The following is a 27,929-nucleotide window of genomic DNA, read 5'->3' as shown; positions in this document are numbered from 1 at the left end:
CTCCTGTATTTTTCCAGGCCAACTCCATACCTAACCTTCAAGTTTTACTTAAAACGTCATTTTCTCCACAAAGCCTCTTGGAGACTTCTCATCCTCTCACCAAGTGTAGTTGGGTACCTGTCCACTGTGCTTACTGAATTCCTCAATTATAGTGCTGACCGTGCCTCAAACTCCTTCATTTTCACAGTGTCCTCTTCCTCTTCCACCTCCCACCTCCCTGTCCTCAATCTGCACCTCCAAGTTCCTCCTCCAGCTGTATGGGTCCTTCCCTTGGTTGCTCTCAGCCTCTTAGTCCCTCTTCTGCCCCTTTTCCATCCTGACCTCCTGGACTTCTCTGCTCATGGTGAACTGGAGAGAGGGAATCGACTAGGGGGATCCCCTCTGCTAACCCAGAGTGGTTCTTGGGGGTGTGGTACCATGTAAAATGTAGCTGAAATTGTTTCTCCCCAGTTTTACTGTCAACCCTAGCTCATTTGTAATTCAGATTGACAGTTTTACATTGATTCCCTATTTCCAATTGATGCTGCAACTGAAGAATGAGAATCTGAACATTCATCTGGCCTTTCTTCCAAGTAAACCTTGAGAAACAGATTGACCCTTTGGAGAAAAAAGTCTTGAGACTAGGTGAGGAAGAACCAAGATACAAAATCCCATTCCTCCAAAGAAGTCCAGACAAATCTGGATTCCCAGACCAGGTGTATGAAAAAAAAAAAAAAAGAAGGAATATTATAGACCCATAAAATGATGACTGAGGGATGGAAGGGCTCTTAGAGATCATCTTAATTTCATTGTATAACTGGGGAAACTGAAAGCCAACAAGGGAAGTGACTCACTGAAGGTCACACAGCCCCCAACTTCATTACATCACCCTGCCTCCAACCCCTCTGTTGAACTCTACTCCTGGAGCTTTGCATGGTCTCTGTCATTAGGAGTAACATCCGAGGTCCTTTAAGTACCAAAGTCTCTTAGTGTGACAAATCCCCTGACCAGAAGGTGGTGGAAAGTCTAGTGCATGCTCTAATCCCCACATACATCCATAAACATCCATCTATTTGTATACATAACATACCTAATACATCATACCTAGAAACCTGCTCACATCACACAAACTCACCTACATCCATAGACACACAAAAAGAAACTAAAATATATTTGTTCCTCATCCTGTCCATCAAAACTAGCTCTTCAGGATGTAAGGATCTTCAGATTATTAAGCAGGAGTGTCTAAATAGTCCTAGAATACCCTATGAATTTTCAAAGCAACACCAGATTGCTTTCAGTATTTTTCATTTCTGTGTATAATAGTCTAATGTTTTGTATAGTCAGTGCATCTATCGTAATAAGCCTTCTCAGTAAGGAATAGAAAACTTGGTCTCAGAAGACCTCACTGTCTTTCTGAAATTTACCATTAATCAAATCCGCCTAAACTGAGTCTGATTCACCCACCATATTTTAGTAATCCCTGAAAAAAACTGCATCATTTCCAAATACTGTCATAAGGTCAGAAAATTTTAACAATTGAGTGTTTTATTTCTCAGATTCATTCCCAGCTCTTCTGTCCAGCAGCTCATGGTCTATAAGCAAATGCTTAAGTTAACTGGGAATGGTGGTACTAAAAGAGCTCCCCAGTGCATATTTACTCTACACAGATGCACAGCACATCAGATTCACTGGGGTGGAGAGGGGGAGTTTTGAATAATCCTGTGCAAATTGTGCTGTCTAAATATAGACAGAAATGTACAAGGATTATCAAGTGGAGGGAGGCATAGCTACTTTGGCATTAATATGGAGCCTTTGTATTTGGAAAAGAGTTGAGAATTTTTGGCCTAGGGCACAGTGAGGGAGGAGGAGGATTTGAAGTGATTGACACAATAACAATAAATCATTATTGAACCAATTCTCTTCCAATCGTTCTTATTATCTCCAGAAGTCTCGTTAGGTGTTAATATGCCTCTAACGCCTGTCCTACACTTGCTGCACTTCCTTTGTAACTTAGAGGAGGCCTTGGGCTCAGAACATTGGCAAGCAGCAGATCACTAGAATTGTAAACTCTTCTCTTTTTGTCTTGTTGTCATTGTATTTGCTATTATGGTTCTCTTCCATTACGGCAAGTAATATTAGTTTTCTATTTGTGAGTAGTGAAATATAGTTTCCTTTTAAGTAAGTTTAAGCTTGAAAGAAGTGAGGCAATTTAATGAAAATAATTAAGTGAATGATAGAGGTAGTAAACAAACAGGGCAAAAATTATGAAAGTGCTAACAGGAAACAGCTGGTAAACAATATATGGGAGAGGCTGGACTAGAGATTCTCAGAATATGCTATTGTGAATCACTCGACAAAACAGAGGATCACTGGGTAGTTCACAACGATTTCCTCTCCATTTTTCAGTGTGGCAAATTCAGAGCAGTGTATATACAGATTGCTAGAATTCAGACACATGTTTTGACTTGCTTGGATATAACAGGGCAGAACAAGCTTCAGAAATAAATCATAATAATAGCATGACTATCATGATTTTATACTCTTCACAATTTACGAAGGACTTTCCCTTACGTTGTAGCATTTGGATAAGTCAACACTTGAAAATGTAAGTTCTAATTCCTTCTGTCTTTGAAGTGCTGTGTGACCCGAGGCCAGTAACTTAACCCCCCGGAGTCTTCATTCCCTCCACTTCGGCTCAGTGCCAAGGTTTTAAGTGAGCCAGTGGCTGGGTGACCAGACTGCAAATACCTTATTCCAGACATGCAAGTTAGAATAACCAGAAGACTCTTCAGCTTTGGGGAGGATTCTGGTATTAAATGGCATGTTATGGCAATAGCAAATGGTATGGGATAATTTGGGGCAAATTCATTCTCCCACTTTACTGCCTAATAGGATTGAGGCTTATGAGAGAGACCTAAGGGCCAAGAGATCACTTGTGCTCCAGGAACTGCTGGAAGGGAGTACTACGTTCCCAAATCTTATTATCAGAGAGGAGGGGTTGGAGAGAGTAAGGGAGCTTATGAAAGCTTCATAACTGCCACTTCTAGAGAGGTTCTGGAAGTGAATTATAACAGCAGAAAAGTCATAAATCACTAATTGCATGCCTGTGGTCCCCTCTGCCCACACCAGAGGCACACAGCAGCCATGAGTCCAGTGCTGAATGGACGGTGGCCCCAACTGTGGGCCATGGGAAGCATCTGGGGGGGCTTTCCAGCCATGTGGGCTCCATGGTGCAGCTGAAAGCGCTGTGAGACAAGGAGCAGCCCCAGACCCGCTCTGAACTGCTTCAAACACACACACACACACACACACACACACACACACACACACCATGCCACAAAGAGAAAAACAATGTTTCGAGCGCTTGCTGTGTTCTAAGAACAGTCCTAGGTATTTTTAACTATGCTACCTCAGTTATTCCTCATGCAAAACTCATTTGACAGGTAAGAAAACTAAAGCTCCTCAGACAGGTTAAGTAACTTTCCCAAGGTAGCACAGCTAATAAATGACTAAAACAGGATGAATTCCAAATCATCTGTTCTTTTCACTCTCTTGCATTATTCTATATTATGTTTCACAGTACATTTCAAAAACAAACACATGCAATATGCACATCACAGACATACATCTACAGAAGCATTTTACACATTCACAGCCTGTATCCCATGTATATATACAGCTCATATACAGACACCTCACATATACACACAAAAAATGCCCATACTAAATGTGATACTTGACATACATACACATGAACACAGAAATTCACATTTTGCAGATATCTATGTGACCCAATTCACTATGCATCTGCAAACACCACCATGCACACTCTAGTCTCCACATACATCCATACACATCCATCCATCTGTATACATAACACGTCTATACAGTCATACCTAGAAACCTGCCCACATCACACAAACTCACCTACATCCATAGACACACACAAAGAAACTAAAGCGCATTTGTTCCTTACCTGTCCATCAAAATTAGCTCCCCAGGATATGAGTAAGGATCTTCAGATTATTAAGCAAGAGTAAGAGTGTCTAGAGAGTCCTAGAATACCCTCTGAATCTTCAAAGCAATGCCAGATTGCTTTCAGTATTTTCCATTACTGTGTATAATAGTCTAATTATTTTAAAATTGTTAATCCATGTATAAATATTTATGAACACTTTTTACTAGCCAGGATATTTGATTAATTAAAGTAGCACATTATTCATTCATTCATTCACTGTGCAATTACTGAGCACCAATTAAGTATGAGACACCATGGTAGACACAGTGGGGAATGAAAGAACAAACAAACAAATAATAAATAAAACCACCATGACTCCTGCTCTTAAAACACAAACACAGATAACTACATCAGCACCTGGTGAGTGAGTTTATGGGTGTTGAGGGGGTGGAGGAGCAAGGAGACAAGACGGCTCTGAGGCTTCTAATCATAGAGAGCGGAAGTATATTGATGTCATCTGGGGAAACTGATTTAAAGGAGCAAGTCTGGGAAGGAAGCTGTAGAGTTCAGTTTAGGAGATGAATTTGAGACACTGGCAGAACATTGAGATAAATGTGTCCCACAGGTGTTTTCAAATTAGGAAGGGGGTTTTAAAGAAGAGGCCAGGGTGGTGACAGATTTGAGAGTCATCCATTATTAACTGATTGCTTAAACAGTTACAACTGATGAGACCAGAAAAGAAGCCGAGAGGAAGAACAAGACAGGTTGGGTACAAATCCTTGGGGAACGTTATGCGCTGCTTGGCTAGGTGACAGAAGCTTCCACCTTACACACACACACACACACACACACACACACATTCATATCTCTATGCATTTCCTCCAACATCCCAGTCCCACAAGCACATGTCAGTGCTGCTCATGGCTCCTAACTATCTCCTGGATATAATTTCACTACTAGGAAAGCTCAGTTGCCCAAAGCAACCCAAATTAGTGTTCTTCAACCTTTGAGACTCCAACATTGACTCTTATTGAAATCTATATGCTTTAAGAGTTTAGTATGGCAATTCTTCAAGGATCTAGAACCAGAAATACCATTTGACCCAGCAATACATTACTGGGTATACATACCCCAAAGGATTATAAATCATTCTACTACAAAGACACATGCACATGTATGTTTACTGCAGCACTATTTACAATAGCAAAGACTTGGAACCAACCCAAATGTCCATCAATGATAGACTGGATAAAGAAAATGTGGCACATATACCCCATGGAATACTATGCAGACATAAAAAAGAATGAGTTCATGTCCTTTGCAGGGACATGGATGAAGCTGGAAACCATCATTCTCAGCAAACTAACACAAGAACAGAAAACCAAACACTGCATGTTCTCACTCATAAGTGGGAGTTGAACAATGAGAACACATGGGCACAGGGAAGGGAACATCACACACCAGGGCCTGTAGGGTGGTGGAGGGCAAGGGAAGGGAGAGCATTAGGACAAATACCTAATGCAAGAGGGGCTTAAAACCTAGATGACAGGTTGATAGGTGCAGCAAACCACCATGGCAAATGTATACCTATGTAACAAACCTGCACATTCTGCACATGTATCCCAGAACTTAAAATTAAATAAATAAATAAAGAGTTTGGCAGAGGGAGGGTCACGTTCTTAATACATGAGTAATTCATACTGTGGTATGAATGGGGCCCTAAAGCCACTTTGTTGAATGGGTGTGGGGTGGGAGAGGGGTGACAGAAACAGTGTGATGCATCCCCACAGTCTGATTTCTAATCACCTAACTCTCGATACAGTGAAGTAGGCTACTACTGATTTACTCTGGGTCCTACATCAGTCCCTTCTGCTAACTGGGCCTCAATTTCCCAAGTGAGATTTTCTGAAGTATATGTTTTTTGAGACAGTGATCCCATAAGCACAAGCACATAAGCTTGTCAAAGCTTCTGAGGAGACTTGAGGTAAAAATGCCTGATAAAATTTGTGTTCCAGAATGCATCTGACTTTGCAACTTTTTAAAAAATTGGTGACTCTGATTCTGAAAATAAACCTTGAGGAAACGGTAAATTATTTGATCTCTAACATCCTTTCTGTCTGTGTGTCTCCATGGACCTATGAGAGTGCAGTTGCCCAACACAGGGTTAGGTCTACCAAAAGACTCACCCTCCACTCTTCTCTCCCAGGGACACCCAGCTGCCAAGTGTGGTTACTCAAAATCCCAGAGATGAAGCCCTAAAAATGTCAGTGACTTCTCAGCATCAATCAGACACTTGGCTGCCTGCCAGGATACCATGCTGGCTGATATTTGGGCTGGGTAAACAATTTAACCGGGGCCTTACCTCATTAAGGACCCATATTACCCATTTCTCCAGCTAAGAACACTCTTGTGGTTCTACAGAGGTTGGACAAGGCTGGGATCTGATCACAGTGTGAGAAAGAGCCATCATTAACCTTTTGCTTTCCTCTCTTCCTCCTTAGCCTTGCTGCTTCTAAGGAGGCTGAAGCTGCTCGCTCCGCACCCAAGCCTATGTCACCCTCGGATTTCCTGGATAAGTTAATGGGGAGAACCTCCGGATATGACGCCAGGATCAGGCCCAATTTTAAAGGTAGAGAAAACATTCCTTCCAGACCCACAGGGAAATGCTTTCCCACATTAAAGCAGCAAGCTGCATGGTATTGACGCAGATAGTAAATACACAGTGTGAATCTCATGACTCTTTCCTCTACCCAAGGCAGATATTCTTAATCAATTCAGTCTTTTCTCCCGCCAAGCCCAGACAAAGCCTCAGAGGACTCAATTTAACAGCACCTCTGGTTTCCAGGAGTCCAAAAGTGAATTAAAAACTATCTGCTACCTCTTGTATAATGGGAAGAAGGATAAACATGGAACGTGGAGAAATGGGTTCAAGTTTGGGCTCGAGTTTATTCTCTGAGCTTAGATGATGAGTCTCTCCCTTTCTTTGGGCATCAGTTTCTTCATCTGCGCAGTGATGGGCTTGGTTACTTCGGCAGCTTTTAAACATACGCTTCCCGGAGCTTTCAGGCTTCCATCAGGTGCCCCCAAAGGAGAAGCAGAGGGCATGATGAGCAAGCCCACGCTGCTCCTCCCCAAGCAGCTCCACTTTTATTTTCAATAATGGGGTCCCAACCAAAATTCTTCAGCTGAAAGTTTCCCATGGGCTAACAAATAATTTTGAAAAATTTTAGTCTAAATCAGAGTCATAATTTCAAATGCCTACCAGGGTTGATAACTTAAATCAGTGAGGCAAACCAAGAGTAAGACAATAGGGAGTGGTAGAGACTATGAATAAATAGAGGTACAGGCTCCTCTACAGGGGCAGCCTCTCCTTAGCCCCAGTCTCTAGTTGCCCTGCAGAAATGTAGGCCCCATGTTGCCAGAACATCAAGTATTCCAAGAAGAGCCAGATACTGAGATCTCTGTGAGACTACCTAATTCCTAAAACATGTAAATTCAAATAAAACATGTTTGTGACCCACATATGCCCTATGGGTTGCCAGTTCACAAACTCCACTCAGATGATCTGAAAAGGTTCTTTTACCTCTCACAATCCTGTGGGAACTTAGTGTCTATAACCAAGAGACTAGTTCCCTTTGTTTACTGATGCCTCAGGAAGTTGCAGCCATCTCAAACTGCCAAGCAGAACCCTGCAGGTGCAGTCTTAAGGACCTCCTTGGCAGCCTATGCACTCTGACCTTCCTCCCAGCACCCTAGCAAAAATCTTATTCCAAGGACCTGCAGCCAGCCTCCTAGACAAGCCTTGATTTCAGGTGCCCTTCCTCACTGTTCCTTTAGCTCACGTTCAAGACTAAACAAGGCATGTGACAGGTGGTAACAGCTTCCTAATATTTGCTCACTTTCCCCCTGCTCTCAGTCCCCTTCTCAGAGTGCTTGCTCCGCACAACTCTGCAAATAGAAAATGTTCTGGGAGATGCACCCAGGTCTCTGTTTGGGCCCACTCTCCCCCGTTTACCTCAAGGCTCCTTCACTCCCCCTGCACCTTGTTCCTGAGGCCATAGCTTCCAGCATTGTTAGCATAACCCCAAGGACAGGTAAGTCAAGAACAACGTTGCTGCCCCCAGCACACTCAGCTCAAGCCTTCACCAGGGTCACAATCTCTGATACCTAGAGGGGCAAGACAACTATAGTATATGAATGAAGCGGGGTGGAGACAAGAAAATAAAACCAGAAAACATAGGGCTTATCTAAGGGTAGCCACTTCTCAGCTCTTGTTGATAGCTGTCAGGCAGGAATGCAGACCCTGTACAGCCAGGCCTTCCAATACAAGACTTGAGTCTGAGGTTTTATCTGAAATCTTGCAAATTGACAACTAAGTCGTCTCTTTTAAAAACCTTGTCGGCCAAATCAAACACTTCCAAGAACTGGTTAGGGCCCTTGACAACCAGGTTGCATCCTCTGTCCCTCGCTGCTTTTAGGAATTCTAGTCCACCACGCCCCCTGGTGGGCTCTCTCAGAACTCCATCCTATGTAGAGGCGCCATGGTCTTGCTCTGAGAGAGGAACTCGTTCAACTGTTGAATGTGGGTGCATCCAGAGTTTATGTATTATTCTTTGTGCATACCACTGTACTTGACACATAGAAAAGCCCCAGTAAACCTTCATAAAGGAATGAATAAATAAATAAATGAGCCCACAAATATGCTAGGGCTTAGAGTAGTTAAGTGAATTTTTCAAGTCATGCTGTCAAAACCAGAGACTTGAACCCAGTTACTCTAACTTAATTCTTTTTCTAATAATAGTGATTTATTTATTTATTTGTTCATTTATTTATTTACTTACTTGGAAGTGGACATTTTTAAGAAATAAAATTTTATCCTGACCACTGAATCAAGGCCCTTCCAACCTTCCCACTCTGAGAACCTTACTCAGAACACTTGGGCCCAATATCTACAGAACCAGTTCATCTTTTAGGCACCTCTCAACCCTGCACTAGCCTTAACTCCCTCAACCCCCACCTGACTGAGAATGAGGTGCAGCTTCCTGGAGCCCCACCGCAGGAGCTAAGAAGTTTTCTCTGCCCTCCTTTGTGCTGAGGCCTGAAGAATTGCCAAGAGGATTTTCTGCCCCTGAGCCCTTTGATGCCTTTCCTGCTTCCACCGACACAAATCAGATTCCCCAAAACCCCATACAAACCATAGAGTTCCTGAAAAGGCCATTGAGGATCAGGGCCCCTATGACTCCAACATGATAGAAAGAGGTCGGTATCGTTTAAAAACTCTACGGAGGGATCCATCACGCAGCAGCTGCCTTAAGTGCTAGAAATTTTCCCTGCTCCTGACCCTCGTGAAAACACGGGTAGCCGGGAATACCAAGCACACTCTGCAGAGTACAATGGCAAAGACACTGTGAGGTGGAAGTAAAGGGCACTAAAACAGCATTCCAGTCCTCCCTCTACTTACCTGACAGGCATGACCCCAAATGAGACACTTACTGTATCTCAGCCTCTGTTTCTGCATCTGTAAAATGATCCAGCAGGACTATGCCATTCCAGCTCTGTCACTCTGTGTCTTCTTTATGACTTTGTGTATTATAATGGCTCCTAGGATCAGGGGCACAGCCCAATGCAAATACATACCAAAAAAAAAGCAAAATTAAACTTTAATATTTAATGAAATATATACATTATCCTGCTGCCAAAGGCAGCTGAATTGTAATTTTCTCAAGGATAATTTAATTTCAGATTTATTTCAATGAACCACACCTCCCCATAGGATCCTTTTGGCTGGCACCCTCTCACACACATAAATCAGAAACTAATTTATAATTGGAGTCACAGTGCCAGACACTTGCAGGGACTGGATGGGAACTCTGTGCACATCATTTCAAGGCATAGGCAGTAACTCCTTGGGGTATCTTAATGGCATGAGGCAACAACAACAACAAAAAAAACCTGGGTCTGAGTCTAAATGAAGGAGAAAAATCCTGACCATTCAGGTTTTTTCCACCTGACCTTTGTTTAGGTGGAAGTGACAAGGAGGCAGACTTCCACTCAGCACAAGGAAAAAAATTTTTGCAGACAGAGCTATCCAACTATGGAAAGGGCTGCTCAAGAAAAAATGAGTTTCCCACTGCTGGAAGTATTCAGGCGCTCAGCCTTGAATGGGTAGCTGGTCTACAGCAGTGGTCCCCAAACCTGGCTGTACATGAGACTCACCCAGGTAGCTCTCTGAACACTAGACTCTTGGGCTAACCTCAGAGATTTGGTTTCACCTAGTATGGGTTGGGCCAAAGAATCTGTAGTTTAACAGGTTCCCAGATGATTCTACTGCAGATAAACCTGTCTGCACTTCAGTTTGAGGAGAAATTGATGAGGTGACCTTTAAGAAACCTTCCAGCCCTAAAATCTTACAACCCTGAAATGCAAATGGATAGCTTCCATAAAGGAATTCCACATCACTGAAGCTGAGACTGACTGCCTAGATCAAGAGCTACTCTCTCTCCAGATTGATGAGGAAATTGAGGCCCAGGTCAGAGAAAAGGCATTGCCAAGCTCAACCAACCAGTGAGTGCTGGAGTTATGTCCAAAACCCAGAGATACTGATAATCCCTTGAAGGAAAAACCTAGATTCTCATCCCAAGACTGAGTCCCCTCCTATATGCCAAGACTTCTGATCCTAGCTTAATTTGAGCAAAATGCTTAGGCTACTTTTTCAAGAGGGACAGAATGCAATGGGTTCCAGAGGGCATAAGGACATATCTACTTTCTTCTTTCCACAATGAGAAAACTTTGGTTCAAGTCCTGGTTCTACCACTTGTTAGTTGAATGAGCCTAGGTGAGTTACTAAAATTCTTGGTGCTACCTTTGTCAAGTAGGAACAAGAATTCTGCCCTGCCTACCTCAGTAACTCATAGGAATCAAGAAAGTAAATCTGAAAAGAAAATCACAAATTGCAAATTACAATCTTCATGTGAAGGGCTGTGACCATTTATCCAAGTCCTATTCACCTTCAAAGTCATCTCCAGGTCATCACCTTTCTGAGGTCTTTCCTGCCTCATTCTCCAGAACTTCTCTTGCCTGGACTCCTGCTGCTTTTACCACTCTTACCCATAGTCTCACATTTTTCTTTGGTTATTTTATGTCAGCCCTTTTTGTCAGCTTATTTGGAAACCCCTTGCTGAAAATTCTGGACTCTGCCACTGTCTGTGTCATCGGGACCATGCCCCTTCCTTCCTCTAAACCTGTTTCCTGCAGAATAGCCATTAAGATGAGCACCCTTGGAGTTAGACAAATCTGAACTCAAACTCTGACTCACCCATTTACTAGTTATGTAGCCATGAACAAATAACCTCTCTGAGCCTCTGTTTTCTCTTCTGTAAAATGAAGGTAATAACCATACCTTCTCCTGGAGTTGCTGAAAGGATGAAATGAAATGATGTTAATAATACTCTCAGCACAGCAGTAACCCCCCTAATGTTTAGTAAATGGCAACTGCTATAATTAATAGTATAAAGTGAAGAGATTGGGCTTCAGTGAGACAACATTTCCTCTAGCAATGAGATAGCAAAGCAGTAAATAAGCCTGCATTTCTTTCCTACGCTTTGCAGTAGGATTCAGAAGACTTGCTCGGAAAGTATTTAACAAAGTCTGTGGACTTCCCCGGAGGTTCCTTCTGAATTCCTCAGCTGGTAATTCCCATCAATGCCTTTCAGACAATCATTCTTGGTTCATAAGTTCAAGGCAAGGAGCTTGCTGTTCCTTGTAATTCCCAAGATGGCTTCCAAATGTTGTAGCCATAAATATATTTCAGCCACTAATTTGTGGCTGAAAGGCAGCCGATGGGACTTGGGGAAGGAATTTCAACCATATGGCGGATGATGAATTATCCTGTGTTAATGAAAGTACATTTCAGCTCAGCCTCTGGTGTTCTGTACCTGGTGCTCACTTGGGGACCAGGAAATCTGGCATAGAGATGTTAAATGGTAGCTGGGAATCCCAGGTGCTTGGGGGTGGGGTGGAGAGTAAGCAAGGATCTCCTCCACCAAAGGCGATCCATTCCAGAAGTCAGTGTTCTGGGAATGAGTCCTACCCTGTGGGTTCTTCCATGGCCATGGGGTTAAGCAGGAATCTCTCTTGATTGGCAGGTCCCCCAGTGAACGTGAGCTGCAACATTTTCATCAACAGCTTTGGTTCCATTGCTGAGACAACCATGGTGAGTAGTCAAAACACAAGCTGTTAGTTCCTGCTGGGGATATCTCTCCATGAAATACTTATCCTCTGCATTGGTCTCCATCAAGGAAGTGGGGAATCAGCTGGGTTTTTTTCAAGTCTCCAGTGGTATACCATGAGGCTCAGATGTTTTTACTGTCACATTAAACGTTTTGAATGAATACATAACATCTGAAAATTGCCAAAGAGCTAGCAGGGTAAGCATCTGCCAAACGCCCAGGATTACAAGAACAAAATTACACAAGTCAAATTTTTAGAGTAAAAGAAAATGTGAAGACCTGTTTTTAAGTTTAACATTCAACTGCAGAATGGCAGAAGACTGCTGGTTATAGAAGCTGAAGTGGGTATATTGGGTTAATTGTACATTTCCTCTACTGTTGAATATGTTTAAAACTTTTCACAGTAAAAAAGTTTAAAATAAATCCATTACACTAGAAGAAATGCCTAGGAAAAAAATACCAAAATTGTGACAGTGATTATCTCTGAATTATAAACTTATGAATAATTTTTATTTTCTTCCTACAGTATTTATATATTTTTCAAATGTCTGCAAGGGTGAATATTAAATTAGTAATTATGAATAAGTATAATGGTATTTTTAAACTTTTCTCAGACTTTTTTGCTTTTTCAACAGAAAAGTCAATTGTATTTATGTTAAGGAAGTGATCTAGCTTGTGAAAAAAAATAATCAGGGCAGCCTAAAGTTAACTCTAACCTATCAATTTCTGGACATCCACCCGCCCCTAATCTAGTTCAGGCTTCCATCGTGGCTTGCTTACATGACTGCAAAGGGTTCTCGCTGGCTTCCAACTTGCCCCCTTCCAGTCTACCTTTTCCCATACTAGCCTTTCCAAAACACAAATCTAACCACTCCACTGCCCCGATTTAAATCTTTCCTATGGCTCCCCCATCACCCTCAGTGTTAAACCCAAATTCTTTTGCAAAGCTGAGGAAGCTCCCTGTGAATAACCCTGCTTCATCTCCTCCCTCTCCCGCTGCATCCTCTAGCTGCACCGATTGCTTACAGCTCTCTAGCCAGGTTGTCCCTCACTCCCTGCTTTACAGGCTTCTGGTGATTGCTGCTAGGCCACTGCCCAGAGCACCCACTCCAGCCTCCTTTCCCTTGCCAATTCCTATTCTCCTTTAAGACTCAGCTTAGAATTATTTCCACAGAAAGCCTCCCCATTCTAACATGCACGTCATGTGTGTGAGTTCACGTGTGCTCTTCACCCAAGGCTGGCATGGGTCCCTTCTGTCCATTCTCATGACACATTTTACAGTTTCCACAATAGCACTTGCCACTTACAATTACCACTGTACCAACCTGCTTATGTGTCCCTCCTGTCACTCTACTGTAAGTTATATGGGGGCTGGTTTCTTGTCTCATTTCCTGTGGGAACCTCAGCAGCTAGCACAGTGATTGAATAACAGATACTCAACAGTTTTTTTAAAATAAATAAACCAAATCAATTATATTGCTTATCAATTAAAACCAGTATTTGGTTCTAACCCTTTATGGGGATTACATCCAACCTTTCAGTCCCAGACTGGCAAAAATCACTGAGTTCAAGATGAGGTGGCAAATGGTCTAGAAGCTGTCCTTTTGCAAACAGGCCTGTCTTGATATGGTCAAGAAGATCATGCCTACATTCAAAGGACAACTGGTGAAACTCCCGAAAGTAACAGGCCTCTTATCTCCAAATGGAGATGGTTCCACTTGTTAGCTAGGAACAAACATGGGTGCTTTTCACTGGATATCCAGGTCAAATAAATAGCCACTTTTTTTCCACCTTTGAATGGATATCTTACAAGCACTCTTAATGAACCCCTCTGCTTTTCCTCCCCTCCTCCAAGATCAGAAGCATGTTGACATTTGTATTAATCATAATATGTACAGTAAATGTTGACACTTCCACTCTTTTTCCTCAATGGTAAATGGTTATCAAGCCAAGTCAGGGAGTGGACCACCTGGTTCTGTAAAGGACCTGGTTATTTGAGGACAAGTGCACATATCTGCACTCATTTCCCAATAATGACCAAACACAGACCTAATTCCTTCAAACAGATTCCTAAAAAAGAAAGATATAGCCTTACTTCCTGTGGTGACTAAAAGCCCAGCTCTGGAGTCACATACACTGAGCTCACTCTGTCTGCGAGGAGCTTATTTGCTTCACGTCTTTAAGCCTCAGTTTCTTCATCTGTAAAATCCCAATGGTAATTAACATACTGATATCATTAAGTTATTATGTGTAGTGTGTAGAGAAAAATTGTTTTGTTTTGTTTTGTTTTGTTTTGAGACAGAGTTTCACCCTGTTGCCCAGGCTGGAGTGCAGTGGTACGATCCCGGCTCACTGCAACCTCCGCCTCCCGGGTTCAAGCAATTCTTGTGCCTCAGCCTCCCGAGTAGCTAGGATTACAGACATGCACCACCAGGCCCAGCTAATTTTTGTATTTTTAATAGAGATGGAGTTTTGCCATGTCATCCAGGCTGGTCTCGAACTCCTGGCCTCATGTGATCCACCCACCTCGGCCTCCCAAAGTGTTGGGATTGCAGATGTGAGCCACCATTCCCAGCCTAGAAAAATGGTTATCATTGTATATGCTTTGTAAAGGCTCACGAAACATTTTTGATGATGGTGATGATGATGGAGACTCTGGACACTGCAGTCCCAACATTATCATTGATGATTTCCTGTGTAATCTTGAACAATCCTTAGACTTCTCTGAGCCTTGGTTTCTTCCTCCTCTCCTCTCCACCCCCACCCCCACAACCCTCACCCCCCATTTCCCACCCCACGTCTTCTGACTGCCTTTCCAGACTTCACTTCTGCTGCATTTTGCTTTCTACAGAAACAGTGTAGCAGAGTAATTAGACACAGTCTTCAATGCCCAGACAAAATTTGAGGCTCAGCTCTGTGATCTTGGCCAAGGTATTTTAAAGTTGGCTTTCTCATCTGTTAAAAATAGGGATGCCGGTAGCATCCACCTTATGGCCTGCTGTGAGTATTAAGAGATAAAGCATGGAAAGTGCGAAGCACAGTGCCTGACACAAAGTGCACATGCAATGAGCCAGCTACTGTTACATGCCATTTATCATTTTCAGCACATTTTCACTTTCACACTCTCACGTGATTCCTTCACCAAATATGTAGTCTTACAACCACTCTGTAAAGTAGGCATGCTATGTTCCCCATTTTACAACTGAGGAAATGGAGATCTGTACAGATCCTATCACAAAGCTACTTAGTGACTGTGCAAGGATTAAGATCCAGTTCTCATAACCTATAGATAAGTGTTTGTGCCGTGCCACACTGCTGTAACTCCAAAGAGCACCAACTAAAGAAACTGGAGAACCAGGACCTACAAAGTACACGTAAGCAACAGTCTAAGTGCATCAAAAGTGGAAACCCAACCCAATATCATGCCATGCCCCGCTCCCCTTAAGAGAAAATAGTAAGTAATGATAATGGAGATAATCAACAAAGGACCCTAGAGGAGATGGTCCTCTGGAGTAGAAATAATCTTCTGACAGGAAATGAAGGATCAGTTATGATGTGCTGCCTTGAAGGTAGACCATAAATGACACAGTTTTCTCCCTATTTATTACAGTTAAACCAAAGTAGGGCAGAGGGTGCTATTTCCAAGCTTGCACATTTCATAATCTAGTAAGATCTCACTTAACATCACCAATAGGTTCTTACAACCTGCAACTTTCAACGAAATGACTATAACAAGACCAATTTTCTCGTCAACCTTATAACAAAACAACATTATTTGATAAACTGCTGTATGTCATTTCACTAAAAGTCTGTTCCCAATAACCTGTCGATGATGTTAAATGAAGGCTTATGTACTATGATTTTTTTCCATTGGCTTCTTAATTATTTGTGTGTTTAACTTACTTTACAGATGATATGGGGAAAAAGTCTCAGATTAAAAAAAAAACTTAAGAAATTGTCCAGTCTGGCTCTCTATTTTCTGGAGAGAGAATCTGGTGGTTAGAATGGTAAGGTCATTTGAGCAAGGTCACACAGCATGAAACACGTGTGATAGAAACACGGGTCTGACGCTGTCTGCAGTGGTCACTAGTTCCCCTCCCTTCAGCTTCTTTTCCCTCTGGATTCCACCAATCAAAACTTTTGGATGCCTGTCCCATCCAAGCCTCTTTTCTTGTCACTCAAAGTATCTTTGGGAAACTGGTATTAGCATGAAAACAAGAAAAACAACTTGTTCTTGAAGAACTTATTATATGCTGCTACACACCAGACAGTGAACAGAGCACTTCTGTATCCACCACCTAATTTAGGCTTGATAACAACCCCCATAAAGTGGGAAAGGTTATCTCCAGTTTACAGATGAGAAAGCTGAGGATCAGAAAAGTTAAGTTATCTTCCTAATACGTAGCAAGGGTAGAACTTGAACTCAATGCATGGTCTCCTAAGCCAAATGTAAATATTTAATTCCTGAATGTTTGGGACTACTCAGGCCTTCCTTGTCTCCTTTCATCACAGAGAATTAGATAAAAGGGAACTTGAGCTTGAACAGACATAGAAACTGGAGGCCAGAGAGAGGATTGCACTTGCCCATAGACACACACACGCAGCTAATTAGTGGCACGGTCAGCCCAGGCTCCCTGACTTCCAGCCTGGGCTCTGCCTCTCCAACCACACAAAGAGCTAGTGTGTACCACGGGTCCAAGGTAATATGGACATCGTCCTGGTGTCAGAAACTTTCCAGGCTGTGTTTGTTCTCCAGAAACAGCAGGAGTGCATAGCAGCTCTATAAACAGCTGGAGTCCCCAGGCCTAACTGCCTGCCTCCCAGGATCTGGCTTTATTCACCGGAGCTAACAGACCTGAGAGCAGAGAGGCAGCCAGCAAAGCAACAGGGGTCTCTATCCAGTCCTGACAAGGAGAGGGCTGAGACTGCCTGTCCTTTATCTGACCTTCTCCAGGACTCTCTCTGAGTCTGTGCAGCAAGAGGAAGGTAAAAGTTGAAACAGAAATGTACAAGGGAGGCCACATACAGTGGCTCATACCTATAATCCCAGCACTTTGGGAGGCCGAGGTGGGCAGATTGCTTGAGCCCAGGAGTTCAAGACCAGCCTGAGCAAATGGTGAAACCCTGTCTCTACTAAAAAGAAAAAAAAAATTAGCCGGGCATGGTGGCACATGCTTGTAGTCCCAGCTACTCCTGGAGCAGGGGCTGAGGCAGGAAGATCACCTGAGCCTTAGGAGGTCAAGGCTGCAGTGAGCTGTGACCATGCTGCTTCACTCAAGCCTGGGCAAGGTACCAAGGGTCCAAGACAGGGTGAGGCACTGCTTCAAAAAAAAAAAAAAAAAGGAAAAAGAAAAAGAAAGAAATGTACAAAGGAAAAGAGGAAAGAGAGTCCTGATCTAGAGCAACCCCTCTGGTAGTCTACAAAGAGCTAAAACTCAGATGAAAACCTCTAGCTTGTCTGGACACGTGTGCATAAGTGTGTGCACTGGAGCATCTATGGATCTGTGTAGTGTGTATGTGGAGGTGTATATTGTGGGACTGTGGAATTGTGCAGTGGCATACATAGACGTGTGTATATGTGATGCTAATTTGAACATGTGTAGACATGTAACTTCAAAGAGAAATGTGTATGATCATCTATAGGTATGGATATAACTATGTGTATTTCTGTGGTTATATTTGTATATGTGGAAATCTGTACATATGAATACACATGTATCCGTGAGTTTGCATATATGTGGGAGATATGAAAGTACTTAAGAACGAATGTGCATGGAGTGTATTATTTTCTTTGGGTATTTGTATGTGGATATTTGTGAATATATAAAAAGATATTTAAGTATGTATCTGCATTTGAGTAGGCATGTTTACGTGTGTGTATGTGCATGTGCATGTGAATGTGAATGTGGGTGCATATGAATACAACTGAATAAGTAAAAGAGTGTTTAAATGTATCAGTACAGGAGTATGACTATACATGTGTGCACATTAAGGGACTTATATATTGCTGGAATTTGTGTAAAACTGTATATAAACACAAGAGAGAGAGACAGACAGAGAGAGAGAGAGAGTGTTGACATCCTTTGGGCATGAATCCTAGTATTTCCATTATTAGAACATGTGTTCCAGCCTCTCTTGCCAAGGAGCAGGCTAGCTTGGCACAAGACAGGTGCACGGTGGCCAGGACCCCTGCTGATTGATGACAGCCTGTGCAACTACAGTCCACAAGTTTGGCCTTATTTGACGTTAAGGGGCAACGGACAGAGACCTGAACCAGGAGTCAGGAGACCAGGGTTTGAGTTCTCACTCTGCCACCATGTAACACTTCTGAGATACAGTTCCCCCAGGTACCTGGCTCTATAAGAATGGTGTATAGGATCACACAGAGTAATAGGTATGCAAGTCATTAGTAAATGCTATAGAAATATAAAAGATTATTTACTACTAAACTAGTCAGCCAAAGCAGAGACTTTGCATTAGTCCATTTTCACACTGCTAATAAAGACATACCCAAGACCGGGCAATTTACAAAAGAAAAGGTTTAATTGGACTTACAGTTCTACATGGCTGGGGAAGCTTTACAATCATGGTGAAAGGCGAGGAAGAACAAGTCACATCTTACGTGGATGGCAGCAGGCAAAGAGAGAGCTTGTGCAGGAAAACTCTCCTTTATAATAAACATCAAATCTCATGAGACTTACTCACTGTCACAAGAACAGCTTGGGAAAGACCTGCCCCAACAATTCAATTACCTCCCACCAGGACCCTCCCACAACACATGGAAATTCAAGATGAGATTTCAGTGGGGACACAGCCATATCATTCTGCTCCTGGCCCCTCCCAAATCTCATGTCCTCACATTTCAAAACCAATCATGCCTTCCCAACAGTCCCCCAAAGGCTTAACTCATTTCAGCATTAATTCAAAAGTTCACAGTCCAAAGTCTCATCCAAGACAAGGCAAGTCCCTTCCACCTATGAGCCTGTAAAATCAAAAGCAAGTTAGTTGGCCAGGCACAGTGGTTCATGCCTAGCCAACATGGTGAAACCTCATCTCTACTAAAAATACAAAAATTATCCAGACATGGTGATGTGAGCCTGTAGTCCCAGCTATTCGGAGGCTGAGGCAGGAGAATTGCTTGAATCCGGAAGGCAGAAGTTGCAGTGAGCGGAGATGGTGCCACTGCACTCCAGCCTGGGCAACAGAGTGAGACTCTGTCTAAAAGAAATAAGTAAATAAATAAAATAAAATCAAAAAAAAAAAAAAAGCAAGTTAGTTACTTCCTAGATACAATGGGGGTACAGGCTTTGGATAAATACAGCCATTCTAAATGGGAGACATTGGCCAAAACAAAGGGGTTACAGACCCTATGCAAATCTGAAATCCAGTGGGACAGTCAAGTCTTAAAGCTCCAAAATGATCTCTTTTGACTCCACGTCTCACATTCAGGTGACGCTGATGCAAGGGGTGGGTTCTCATGGTCTTGGGCAGCTATGCCCCTTTGACTTGCAGGGTATACCCTCCCTCCTGGCTGCTTTCATAGGCTGGCGTTGAGTGTCCGCAGCTTTTCCAGGCTCACAGTGCAAGTTGTCAGTGGATCTACCATTCTGGGGTCTGGAGTACAGTGGCGCTCTTCTCACAGCTCCACTAGGAGGTGCCCAAGTGGGGACTCTGTGTGGGGGGTTCAACCCCACATTTCCCTTTTGCACTGCCCTAGCAGAGGTTCTCCATGAGGGCCCCACCCCTGCAGCAGACTTTTGCCTGGGCATCCAGGCATTTCCATACATCTTCTGAAATCTAGGCAGAGGTTATCAAACCTCAATTCTTGACTTCTGTGCGCCCACAGACTCAATACCATGTGGAAGCCACCAAGGCTTGGGGCTTCCACCTTCTGAAGCAACAACCCGAGTTGTAGTTTGGCACCTTTTAGTCATGGCTGGAGTGGCTGGGACACAGGGCACCAAGTCTCTAGACTGCACACAGCACAGGGACCCTGGGCCTGGCCCATGAAACAATTTTCTCCTGGGCCTTTGGGCCTGTGATGGGAGGGGCTGCTGTGAAGACCTCTGACATGCTCTGGAGACATTTTCCCCATTGTCTTGGGGATTAACATTTGGCTCCTCGTTACTTATGCAAATTTCTTCAATTTCTCCTCAGAAAATAGGTTTTTCTTTTCTATCACATTGTCAGGCTGCAAATTTTCCAAACTTTTATGCTCGGCTTCCCTTATAAAACTGAGTGCCTTTAATGGCACCCAAGTAACTTCTTGAATGGTTTGCTGCTTAGAAATTTCTTCCACCAGAACCCTAAATCATCTCTCTGAAGTTCAAAGTTCCACAAATCTCTAGGGCAGGGGCAAAATGCTGCCAGTCTCTGTGCTCAAACTAACAAGCATCATCTTCGCTCCAGTTCCCAAAAAGTTCCTCATATCCATCTGAGACCACCTCAGCCTAGACTTTACTGTCCATATTACTATCAGCATTTTGGGCAAAGCCATTCAACAAGTCTCTAGGAAGTTCCAAACTTTCCCACATTTTCCTGTCTTCTTTTGAGTCCTCCAAACTGTTCTAACCTCTGCCTGTTACCTAATTTCACATTTTCGGGTATGTTTTCAGCAGTGCCCAAAGTCACTTCCACGTTTTCAAGTATCTTTTCAGTATCGCCCCACTCTACTGGTACCAATTTACTGTATTAGTCCATTTTCATGCTGCTGATAAATATATGCCCAAGACTGGCATTTACAAAAGAAAGAGCTTTATTGGACTTACAGTTCCATGTCACTGGGGAGGCCTTACAATCATGGTGGAAGGTAAAAGGCACGTCTCACATGGCAGCAGACAAGAGAAGAACTTGTGCAGGGAAACTCCTCTTTTTAAAACTATCAGATCTTTTAAGACTTATTCACTATCATGAGAACAGCATGGGAAAGACCCACCCCCATAATCCAATTACCTCCCAACAGGTCCCTCCCATAACACATGGGAATTCAAGATTAGATTTGGGTGGGGACACCAACACCCAAACATAAGGAAATGCCCTTCTGGGTTTTGGAATTTTTTGTTGTTGTTTTGTTTTCACTTTTGTTTTTTGCTTGTTTTTATTTTTACTGGTCTCTCTTCATTCATTTGTTCTTTCCACTGCATTTATTAATTAAGGTCTTACATTTGCTAAATTTGGCATTAGGCTCTAGAGATAGAGTTCTGTTTTAGTCCTATAAGCTAGGCTTTCCTGCAGTAACAAATCCCCAAAATCTTAACATCTTTAGACAATAATGTTTCATTTATCGCTCATCTAAAGTCTGCTGCAGATCTAGGGGCTCTCCAGGGCTGCTTTCCCTCAGGTAGTAGCTCAGCATTGCATTTCCATAACAATACACAATTTCACATTTGCCACACAAGAGAACAATACACCAAAGGGTTGAACACTGGTGTATTAGTGCGTGCTACCATAACAAAGTACCACAGATTGGATGCCTTTAACAACAGAAAATTATTGTGTCACAGTTCTGGAGGCTAGAAGTTCAAGCTCAAGGTGCCACCAGAGTTGGTCTCTAATGAGGGTCCTTTTCCTGGCTTGTAGACAGCCTTCTTCTCACTGTGTCCTCACATGGCTTCTTCTCTATGCAAGGAGAGAGAGAGAGAGATCTGGTACCTCTTTCTCTCCTTATTAGGACATAAATACTACTGAATTAGGGCCCCACCCTCATGACCTCATTTAACCTTTATCACCTCCTTAAAGACTCCATCTTCAAATACAGTCACTCTGAGGGTTAGGGCTTCAACATATAAATTTCGGAGGGACACATTCAGTCCATAACAACTGGCAAGTAAATGTGTTCCACCTAGGAGTGACTTCTGCTTGCATTTCGCTATCCAAGGAAAGTCACATGGCACTGCCCAAAGAGAAGTATAATCCTCCCATGGTACCAGAAGTAAACAGGAACCAGACATCAGTGAGTAGGAGGTCTCTGCTTTCAAGGAGTCTATTTCAAGGAAAACAAGATAATACCACAGTAGGATGGGTGAGATTACAGAGCTATGCCAGGATGCTGTGGAACACAGAGGTTAATAATAATTCTCTGTAAATTATTAATAATAATTCTCTGAATATGTGTGTACCAGGCACTGTTGTATTGTGTGCTTTTGAGTTATTTTTCTTATTTTCTTTTTTCTAAACTGATCAGCGCCAAATTGCGTGATTTTTCTAAAGCAGCAATCTGGTCATGGTACTTCCCATGTTCAAACCTTCCAGGAGAGAACAGTTTCAAGGGATGAACCAAAGGATGAAAGGGTTTCAAAAAACTGTTGTGTGTCCAATAGTGCCAAAAGAGGAAAGAAAAGTCAAATAAGAAAAGAAAGTATCGTCTAGTAGTTTTGGCAGTGGGGGATAGGGGAAGGGAGGGTAAGTATATAGAATTAGGGAATGCAATTTCAGGGGCATGCAGAAAGCAAAGGATAAGTTGAAACAAAGACAGCATGAAGATAAGCCTTTCAAAAAGCTCTACTGTGAAAAGAATGTGAGGTTTTAGTATTGGTGTTTGTCATTTAGTGAGTACTTTTCTGAAAGTCAGGTAATTGTGGTTAGTGAATTATGGGAATTATTTTATGTACAACAATCCCATTTTATACGTAAGGAAACTGAGGCTTAGAGAAGCTTGATTCACTCAAATTTTTCCAGCCAATAACTGGCTGTGCCATTTATCATCCCCAGGCTGCCTGACTCCTGAGGGCCTGTTCTTGGCCTACTCCATTTGCTGAGCATAAAGAAAGAGGGCAGTGGGAAGTGGCAGAGCCAAGGGCACCAGGGCCATGTGAGGGCATGACCTCATCCTGGTCTTCTGCAGCATCGTTTGGTCATTAAGAAGCTCAGTAGGATTTGTGCAGTCCTTGTCTATGGCCATACAATCCTGAACACACCCAATCTCATCTAATCTCTGAAACTAAGCAGGGTCAGGCCTGGTTAGAACTTAGACGGCAGGATTTGTCCAGTCCTATAAGGACTTGTGTCACAAGAAAACCTTGGTCATCTATCATTTTGGATGTTTGCAAATAAGACCTCAAGATACAAGAAAACAGCTACCACACAGGGAGATCAAAAGCCCCTTATAGCCAAGTGTGGGAGTTCATGGCTATAATTCTAGCATTTTGGGAGGCTGAAGTGAGAGGATCACTTGAAGCTAAGAGTTCAAGACCAGCCTAGTCAACAAAGTGAGACCCTATCTCTACAAAAAAATTAAAGTATCAGCTGGGCATGCTGGCATGCACCTGTAGTCCCAGCTACTCAGGAGGCTGAGGAGAGAGGAGATCACTTGAGCCCAGGAGTTTAAGGATGCAGTGAGCTATCATTGTGCCACTGTACTCCAACCTGGGCAACAGAGCAAGATCCATCTTTAAAAAAATAATCCGTTTATACCCAACCATAAATATTAACACATTGGCTAGGGAGCAGTCATTTAGTCATAAGTCAAAGTCAACCCATCCTGGGATCAGTTGATTGAATGAGGCAGACATTTTGAATCACAAAAATAAAACTTAAATCCATCTACTTTTTTCCCACTTTGCTGCTCTCAACTCCTAGTTAAAATTGGCATAATCTCTCTCCTGCTTGACCAAATGGCCTCCTAACTGGTCTCCTTCCTTCCCCTCCTCGTGCCCCCTACCACTTCCCATAGTTGCTAGAAGAATCATTTTAAAACGCAAATCGGATCACAGAATTCTCCTACTTCCAATCCTGCAACAAGTTTCAAAGGTTCTTACCACATTCTGTTCCCTCTGCCCAGAAAGATCTTTGCATGCCTGGCTCCTTCTTACCCTTCCGGTCTTAGCTCAGACATTGCTTCAGGGGGTCCTTCTCCACCTCCCTACCTAAAATAATCCTCCTCTTCCAGTTACTCTCTATCACATCACCATGTTCTATTATCCTCAGAGCAATATCTAAAATGTAAAAGTTCACTTGTTTGTTTGTTGCCTTGTTGGCTTTTTCATCCAGAGTGGGGACCTTATTTCCCTCAATCACCTCTATATTTCCAGTTCCCACCACATTGCTTAAATCACAAGAGCCAGTCAGTATTTGTGAAAGGTTCTCTAAGCACACCCCCATCTGTTGCCATAAACATCGTGTCCAAGTATTTTTGCTCGCACACCTCCAGTGATGGGGAACCTACTACCTCCCAATTTTAGGTTCAAGGGGTCATGCGGAGGTTTGTTACATGGATATATTGCGTAATGTTAGCATCTGGGTTTCTATTGAACCCATCACCCAAATAGTGAACATAATAACCAATAAGTAATTTATTTATTGGTCTTTCATCTCAAGATGGAACTCAACACACTGAGGAGAGCACCCTGATGGTAAAGGGACAGCCCATTTCATCTTTGGGCAGCTCTGAAATCTCCATTTACCCATGGCTTTAGTCCTGACCCTCGTGCCACACAGAACCAACCAACTCAACTGACAACCCTTCACATAATTGAGATCGGTTCTCCCTGTTCCTCCCCAAGCCTGGCTTCCTCAACCATTCTCTCTAGTTTTCAGTCCCTTCACCACCAGGGTGCTCTCCTCAAAGTGCACCCAGCGCTTGATTTCCATCTTGAGATGAAAGGTCAAGAAATAAACCACCTATAGGGTACTATGTTCACTATTTAACTGATGGGTTCAAAAGAAGCCCAAGCTCCAGCATTACACAATATACCCATGTAACAAGCCTGCACATGTACCCCCTGACTCTAAAATAACAATTTTTTTAAAAGAAAAAGAAATAGACCCAGTCTCACAAGGAGTGTTCCGAGCAGAGCAAAGTGGGGCCATCCTTATTCTGGGTTAGTGAATTTCAAAGCATTGTTTTTAATAGCAGTCCCACCTTAGTTCATTTCTAAGGTAAACTTTTTTTTTTTTTTTAGACAGAGTCTTGCTCTGTCACCCAGGCTGGAGTGGAGTGGTGCGATCTCAATCTTGGCTCACTGCAACCTCCACCTCCCAAGTTCAAGCAATTCTTGTGCCTCAGCCTCCCGAGTAGCTGGGATTACAGGTGTGCGCCACCACACCTAGCTAATTTTTGTATTTTTAGTAGAGATGGGGTTTCACCATATTGGCCAGGCTGGTCTCAAACTCCTGACCTCAAGCTATCCACCCTGTCAGCCTCCCAAAGTGCTGGAATTACAGGCATGAGCCACCGCGCCTGCCTGTAAGGTAAATCTTATGTAGCACTTTAATGAGCAGATTTTTTTAAATGGGTGGTTCTGGTTGAAGTGGAGAGAGAACCAAGAATCTCATTCTCTTGACCTCTCTCTCAACCTCTCCCTCCCCCAGGAAGCCCTTGGAAAACCTTCTCTAGGCTGTAAAATCCATTTCTACTCATTCCACCTCAAAGACCTTCCCATTTCGGGAGCCATGTCACAATGTTCACTTGCAGTATGCTTATGGACAGCAGCACCCTGGAATATTTTTAAAGCGCATTAGTAATATATGAAAACAAGCTTTTGTAATTAGTTCAATAAAAAGCAAAAATGAGAACGAGAAATAAGAATGCCCCTGTTTTGCCCTCCCCTCCAATTCCCTTTGTCCTATCCTGAGTTAACCATTGCAAATAAAATTTAGTGTACACCATACTAGTCCCCTTTCCTTGATTGTCCATACATTCAGGTACATATACATGTATTTGTGTAAGTAGGATTGTGCAATACAATTTGCTTTTTCCACTCCACCACAGCTTGACGCCTCTCTCCACATGGCTACATATAGATCTGCCTCATTCTTTTTAACTCTCTACACAGTCCCAAATTTGGAAACATGGGAGAACAAATATATTGTTTATTAATATTACATTAAATATATGACAAAATTATACTATGTTTCCAGGCTTTATAACCTCCCGGTAAAATTCCATGGTATGGAGACACCATCATTTCACAGTATTTAACCACTTTCTCTTGACATGATTTTTGGTTTTTTCAGCTTTACACTATTGCAAACAATGCTACAATGAGCATTCTTGTACATAACTCTCTGTGTGCATTCCTTTAGGATATATTCCAGAAGTAGAATTGCTTTAATGAAAGAATATTCACTTTCTAAAAGTATTTTGCCCAATTCCTTTCCAAAAAAAAAGCTTCAATAATTTACATTCCCTACAATACTGTTTATTTCTCTTCATCCTTGCCAACCCAAGATATTATCAAGCTTTTTTATTTTCACCAAATGGGATTTTCAAAATGGTACCTCATTGTCATTTTCAATTTGCACTTCAGATTCCTAGTGAATTTGAGCATCTTTTAATACGTTGACTGGGCATTTTGAATAATATTATAGGTTTCTTTTTTTATATGCATCTCCTAAATCATTTGGAGTTTAATTTTATATGAAGAATTTGTTGGTTGCTTAACTCTATTTCTCTCTGATTGAGTTTCTATTATTCCAACACCATTTCTTAAATAGTTACTATTTTTCTACTGATTTGAAATGCTATCTTTTTCATAAACTAAATCCCCATGTATACATTTCTAGTCTCTAGTCTCAGTTTATTGCTCCATTGTTCTGTTTATCTGTTTCTGTACCAATATTACACTACTTTAATTTCTATGACGTATATTTCTATGTCTGGTAGAGAAAGCCCTCTGTTGTTCTTCATTTACAAGCTTTTCTTAACACTTTCAGCCCTTTCTTTCTTCCATGTGAACTTTAGAATCAGTGTATTGAGGCCTATAAAAATCGTCTCAGGGCCAGGCCCGGTGGTTCACACCTGTAATCCCGGCACTTTGGGAGGCCGAGGCAGGCGGATCACGAGGTCAGGAGATCGAGACCATCCTGGCTAACACAGTGAAACCCCGTCTCTACTAAAAATACAAAAAAAAATTAACCGGGCGTGGTGGCGGGTGCCTGTGACAAGAGAATGCCATGAACCCGGGAGGCGGAGCTTGCAGTGAGCCGAGATTGTGCCACTGCACTCCAACCTGGGTGACACAGCAAGACTCTCAAAACAAAAACAAAACAAAAAATCCTCTCAGGTTTTGATTAGGATTGCATTGAGTTTAAAGATTAATTTGGGAATAAAGTACATCTTTACAATATTTTATAAGTATAGTACATCTCTCCAATTATATGGGTATTCCTTCATGCCTTTCAGTAAGTTTTGTAGTTTTTTTTAATATATACAACTCACATATTTCATGTTAGCTTTATTCATAGATATTTTGTGGGGTTGGTTGCTATTATGCATAAGATCTGTTGTTGTTGTTGCTTTTTCCATTATACTTTTGTCTCTCTACACAGCTTATGCTAGGTCCCTTCTTATCTTCTTGGGTCTGGGGGATCCAAGAGAAAGTCTGTTCACTCTTATCCAATTAGATATGGTGCCACACTCAACAAAGCTTTGGTAAACAAAAGACTAAGAGAGGACCAAGGAGAAAGCCCTCAGAAATGCCATTAGAGTCTATCACGAGCAAAGCACGGGGTGATGAGCAGTCTTGGTACCATCTGCTGGATGATTCTCTCCCAGTACACCAGGGGAGGCATCACAGCAGTGAACTTATGACTACCCAGAGCGTGACTCTTCATCAGATCCAATTCCAGAAGGCTGACTCATGACCATCAAACCCACGAAAGACTGAAGTGGGGAAATCAAACTGCCAAATTGTTCCAATTTACAGTAAGACTTTCTATTGTAATAATAAGAATGCCGTGTCCACCAGGAGTGTGCTCCCTTGCCACTATCCTAATACCAGGAAAGCCAAGCAAAAGTTGCTTTTAACATAACTGGAATTGTA

The 27,929-nt window shown here is 42.4% G+C and overlaps 1 protein-coding gene across 2 annotated transcripts in view; it reads left to right on the top strand.

The window, feature by feature from the left end:
• The window catches only part of GLRA1 (glycine receptor alpha 1), a 103,957-nt gene that overhangs the window by 28,280 nt on the left and 47,748 nt on the right, over positions 1-27,929 (top strand). For both annotated transcript variants that reach the window (XM_002804589.4, NM_001194497.1), the window contains exons 2-3: positions 6,442-6,569; positions 12,085-12,152. In XM_002804589.4, coding sequence (XP_002804635.1) covers positions 6,442-6,569; positions 12,085-12,152 — 196 coding nt within the window. The remainder of the gene's footprint in view (positions 1-6,441; positions 6,570-12,084; positions 12,153-27,929) is intronic.

Source organism: Macaca mulatta, chromosome 6, assembly GCF_049350105.2.
Source record: "Macaca mulatta isolate MMU2019108-1 chromosome 6, T2T-MMU8v2.0, whole genome shotgun sequence".
Classification (NCBI taxonomy): Eukaryota; Metazoa; Chordata; class Mammalia; order Primates; family Cercopithecidae; genus Macaca; species Macaca mulatta.
Note: the sequence above shows the minus strand (reverse complement) of the source record. Positions and strands in the feature narration are given on the sequence as shown.